Here is a 6000-nt window from a genome sequence, read left to right on the forward strand (position 1 = left end):
AGTAATTTAATCACATTTTAATAATGTGGAAATGAATAAGAAAATGTGTGTGTCATGACACTGCTGGACTTTTGACAGACCACTATTCAGAAAATTGTTACATAAGTTGGAGCAAATGGGAATGGATATGAATCTGGTAGCAGGATAGGAAAGTGGATGACAGGCAGACAGACACCAGAAAGTAGTATATGGTGGAGTGGAATCAAGGCAAACAAGGGTGACTAGTGGAGTCCCTCAAGGCTCTGTACTAGGGCCACCACTCTTTAATTTGTATGCAGATGATATAAGGTGTGTTGTTATTCACTTATTTGCTGATGATGCAGAACTGGGGAGGGTAAAGGGTTCATAAAGGTAACGTGGATATCGTGAAAAATTATTTAAATAAATTGGTATCATGGACAAAGATAATGGTTATCAATTTAATGTTGCAAATGTATGGTTATGTGCTTTGGGATAAAAAGCTTACTTGTATCATATTCATGGTACTGGGTTGCACAAAATTTATGAAGCTTGGGATTGGGGGGAGAGATGGTGGACAGTTAGTTGAAGTTCGAAGGGCACACTGCAAAAGTTGACAAAATAGCTCAAATAATTACTTTGATGTAAAAACATACAAAGCAAATATAGGGAGGTTATTATCTCACTTATAAAGTGGAATAATAACCTCCTGCTATATAAGTGGGATTTCAACCTCATCCTGACTACTGTGCACAGATTTGGTCACCTGAGTTTCTTTGCAATTAGGAGGTGGTGGAGAGGATCTAGAGATGAGTGACCAAGGTGATGAAAGGTCTGGAATGCTCCCTTATGCAGGTTGCAGATTTTAGTTGAAAGGCAAAAGAGATGGGACATGATAGACACTTATAAGTTACTAAAGGGGTTCTATAAGATTGGCATAAAAGAAATTTTTTGATATATGATGAGTAAGGAGAGAACAAGGGATCATCTCTGGAAGTTTGTATGAGTGCAGTTAGTAAGGATGTATGAACTAGATATTTACTGGGAGAGTGATGAATATGTAGAATGGATTGCCAGAGGTAGTTGTGAGTGCTCTGACAGTGAACGAATTTGTGGATAAATATGATAGGTATTGCATGAATAGTGGTTAGTGTGGATCTCCAATGATGAGATACCCATACAACAATAATAATAAATATTACCGAACTGTATACAGTTACTTACCAAATACTGTAGCTGTATCTTGACGTTGCTGTGCTATTGCTATTCCAACAGGAATACAAGGGTTTACTATAACAAAATAAATAAAAAACATTTCTTATTATATATGATACCTATGATGTAGTTCTATGAAACATTTATGTCTATCTCTGAACAAAGGTTCAGAGATACACAGAGACAAAAAAAGGGGGGGGGGATTAGCTTTTAATGAACTTTTTTTAAAAAAAAAACATTTAATAGTCCTTCATTGTGCTCTAGACATCCATCTCAATGAAGAGGTGGATGTCTGGAGATGGCCAAGAGTTTGAACCATTTCTGTCAAATCTCTCTACAAAAAAAATCATGATTCAGGTACCCAACCAAACAGAAAAGTAAACATGTAGTTTCAGGTGCTGAAACTACATGTTTACCTGAGAAACTACATAAAGCTGAAGAATACCCAAACAGACAGTCCAAATGAAATCGAACCTCTACTTGCAAGAGAACAATGAACCAATTATATAGTCATGCTTTAACCCACACTAAATACTGAATTTTGGACTCACAGATGTTCTCTTAACAGCATATGAATATTCACTATTCCATAAATGCATGTCATGTCTATTGACTTATGTAGAAGGTTGCTTCATTTATAAACATGATTCACTTCAGATAAGCATCACATTCTTTAATGTAATGCAGTAAGTCCTCTGCAACAGTCCACTGGTAGCACTCTGAATTGTGTTGCATGAATTTTATTACTTTTAAAACTGATTTATCCAAACTTCCATACCAAATGAAAGCATAGCAATAGATCTCACAGGACTATAGGCCAACTTGTAAGTATCCTGAACATCTCAAAAAAAAAAAAAAAGATTTCCTCTCTTTTAATATCAGCTATAGCAAGTAAATGCACACAATATACAGAAATCTAACCAAGATTCATCCAAAATTCCAGAGATACTCTGAAATTAGTGTGAATTAATAAAGGAATATGCTTTATTATGACAGTCAAAACTTAAAATCAGAAAAAGTGGATGAAAACAATTAAATTATTAAAGTTGAAAATCTTACAAAAAATTGAAAAGGGAAACAAAAATTTTGATTCAACTTTTTTAAAAATAAATTTTCTGTAATTGACACAATAAAGTTTACTTTTTTTTTCAAGGTTTAATTAGATTTAAATGATTTGAATTAAACTTACTAATGAACTTCTGAAACCATTTCTGAAAACTACATGAAAGATAGATAAAAATGTTTCCGAAATTTGTGACTTTTCATCCTGTCTTGTCATTAGACAGTAAATAATATTACAGGTAACCCTCGTATAACGTCGTACTTACAGAACGCTGTTTCAATATAACGTGGTTTACATATTGTAGTAACCCTTGTTCAATGCGGTACTTATACAACACGGTTTCAATATAACACAGTCTACAAATTGTAGTAACCCTTTATCTTTTCATATATTTTTCACCGCGCGACTTAAAAATCAAATTTTATCATCGATAAATTTGCATCTGCCCATATCGTGCATGTAGTTATAAGTAACGAATTTATAAGTATTTATGTAGTTATAAGTAAGTTACGTATGTAAAGTACATTACATATGTAACATACGTATGTACGTTACATACATATGAACATAATGTATGTTACATTACGTATGTACATATATATTACACATGTACATTACATACATGCATATACCCTTTAGCATACATGGTACATCAATTGTTTACCATATAATGTGTTTATTGTTGAAAATTGTCTTTATTTTCGGCCAGGAAAGCACATTAAAAATCATAAGTGTGTTAATCTCAAGCTGAGCACTTTATTTTCTGGTGAGTTACATACAATATGTAATGCTTTTTTTATGTAAAAAATTTATTTTTATATTAATGGTCATTTAGAGGGCTTCTGCGATGGTCAAAAATTAAACTAGTGAATTAATTGATGCAGAAATATTTTTAAATGAGGAGGAACTGGTACAGTTAATAGATGACGTCGAACCATATGACGGGGAAAGTCCTGCCGAAGATTCTGATTGTGATGAATCCGTTAAATAATTCAGTTTAAAGAAATTAGCAGAAGGATTGGAGTTGGCAAGAAAGTTAGGAAGATATTTTACGGATAGTGATTTCTCAGTGGAGGGCTCCGGAAAATACATGAGACAATTGGATATTTGTTTAGCTCTATATGAACTTAATAAAAAAATTGCAGCATGGTGGTAAGCAAAGTCTTATTTCTGACTTCTTGATAACTAAACCAGTCGAAGTAGGCAATGAGAATCAGTAGTGCACTCAGGATTTAATCTTGTGTGTGGGGGGGGGAGTTGAGTAGATAATTTGAGAATACACACTACTCATCGCATACGACCTATGACTGGGCATCTGCAATGATCGCTGATTGATAAATAGTATAGAAATAGAAGATACAACACAATATAAATTTTAAAAAAATGAATTTTAATTAGGAAAAGATTTTGGAAACTTTTTCCTTTGTTCTTTGGGGGGAGGACCCCCCCTCTGGGTGCACCACTGATGAGAATTATGCAAATGATGTCCAAGAGATTTCAAGTGATGAGACGTCCGGCCACTTATAAATAAAGAATATCTCTGAAATGTTATTTTTGAAGACAGTGATGATGATTAAAATATGAGCTTTAATTTATTTTGCCTAAAACATTTATGTATTATGTGTAATGAAGTTTATGTACAATTTATAATTTTTATAAGTTTATACTATGTATTTGTTTCACAGTTTATGTTTTCTTAACTTACTGAATTACCTGAATTAAATAAAAGTATACTTTTGTTGGATATGTCGTTGTTTATATAATTAAAAAAAAAAAAAACGATTTCGGAACATAACCTACTTTTCTATGTGATCAGAGTCTCGCATAACGCAATTTATATAACACGGCATTTCTATGGAACCTAACATCTGCGTTATACGAGGGTTACCTGTACTAGAAACTAGATATTACTTCAGAGGTTAGCACAATCATTCTCACATTATTTATAGACCTTTTTTTAATTAACTAAAACTGTATGCAAGTCATTGGAAACACTGAAAATTTGTCTCCATGATAATATACTTGAAATTATAAAAGAAAGTAACAGTTATTAAAAATATGCAATTAGACTATAATGAGAAATATCATCTTACCTGTCCCAGGGATCATGACTGTTGAAGTTGCTGTTGCTGACGTAGAGTTCTGAGTAGCTTGTCCATCCTTAGGTAGAACAATTGCTTTAGACAGATTCACAGCTAAGCTTGTCAAAGAGGATGACATAACACTTCTATTTCCATGAGAATTTTTTACTGACTCTCCAAGTTTCCCTCGCTTTAGACCAGGTCTTTCAGCTTTTAAAGGCTTAGCTCCAAGACTAGATGACTCATGAGACACACTGGTTTTGGCTTGAGGTGAGGAGGAGTTAGGAGAAAAGCTCAAAATGGGACTTTTGTGTGATCTCTGAGTTATGCATCTTTCATTTGTTGGCATTTCCTTAGGATGCAGAACAGTAACACTTGATGGATTAGCAGATTGACTTTTTGATGGACTTGAAAGTAGTGTAGATTTTGAATCATTACAAGCACTATTTGGATGGCACACACCAACTGTTCCACTGGCTAATATTGACTTCTCGGGTACTTTGATAGCAACGGACGAATTAACAACGGACTTGGACGTTGGGACAATGTCATTTCCTTCAGTGGTACTCTGGGAACACTGTGCTGTTTCAGCTGGTTCTGACTTTGGAACTTTCCGGGATACTGTCAAATTAATAGCTTGAAGTTCTTCATTAGTCTCTCCATTTTTTTGCCATGTAAATGGAGATATCCTTGCCTTACTCCATCCATTTTCAGGTGTTGTTGATTGATGAAGATACTCACAGTCATGCCTGTTATTGTTACTGACTTCTAATTTCAATGGCACTTTTTCAGTTGAGAAATTTCTTTCAATGTTGCTTTGGTTCTGATTTTTACTGGCACTTTCAACTTTAGTCTTCAAGTGTGATATTTTCTGGATGCCTGTTTGAGAATTATCACCACAATGAGTAGCACAAGATAACCACTCACGACAAGTCTTGGACTGACTTTCTGTTGATTTTTTCAAATTTATATCACTTCTGGCATAATGGGAAATGGATATGTTTGGCTGAAAATCAGAAGACGTCACTTTAGCAACTGCCTTTGCTTCTTTGTTTTCAATTAGTCCTGGTGATTCTTTAAAACTTTTTGTAATAATTTGTTTTGAAGAAATTCTTGGTGAACATATACCAGAAGCTGGTAATGCTGTAGAAGATATAGCAGAATGAGAAAGTGAAGAAGAAGGAACAAGAGGTGAAGTATTAGAAGACTGCTTCACATCAATATATGAACTATCCCTTAAAACACAACACTTAGGTTTTATTGAAACTTGACTTGTTTCTGCTGTCTTGTGTGATCTATCACCAGTCACAGCACAAGATGGCCTTGAGACATGGTCCACTTTAGAGTCCTTCTTAGCCATCTGCTTAATGGAAAGTGATACTGATGGTGAAACATGTTTACACAATAAACTGGGACTTGACACTGAAGATGATAATTGTGGAACTCTGTTGGACATATGACATGATACTGTTGTGCTTCCTGATGCTTCGGATACAGGAAAATGTACTGGTGATAATCCTGAAAAAAAAATATGTCCATAAAAAAAAAAAAACTGTGTAACTGTATAATGGTAAAGTGTAACATATTGAAATTTATAGGCATTAGCATTTCCAAAGTGATAATCATAATATCTAAACTGCAGCAAAACTGCAACTGCATTGTACAAGTTTAACCTGTAATCTC

General features: G+C 34.1%; 1 protein-coding gene across 2 annotated transcripts in view; it reads right to left on the reverse strand.

The window, feature by feature from the left end:
* The window catches only part of LOC150108985 (uncharacterized), a 275662-nt gene extending 270977 nt beyond the window's left edge, over positions 1-4685 (reverse strand). For both annotated transcript variants that reach the window (XM_090411204.1, XM_090411197.1), the window contains exons 1-2: positions 4330-4685; positions 1183-1248 (exon numbers count right to left, since the gene is read on the reverse strand). In XM_090411204.1, the coding sequence (XP_090267330.1) occupies positions 1183-1248; positions 4330-4666 (403 nt within the window). In that variant the 5' untranslated portion in view covers positions 4667-4685. The remainder of the gene's footprint in view (positions 1-1182; positions 1249-4329) is intronic.
* Between the last annotated feature and the right edge of the window lie 1315 nt (positions 4686-6000).

The sequence above is a fragment of the Typopeltis vanoorti genome, chromosome 2 (assembly GCF_054136105.1).
Source record: "Typopeltis vanoorti isolate ZY-2024b chromosome 2, IOZ_Tvanoo_1.0, whole genome shotgun sequence".
Taxonomy (NCBI): domain Eukaryota; kingdom Metazoa; phylum Arthropoda; class Arachnida; order Uropygi; family Thelyphonidae; genus Typopeltis; species Typopeltis vanoorti.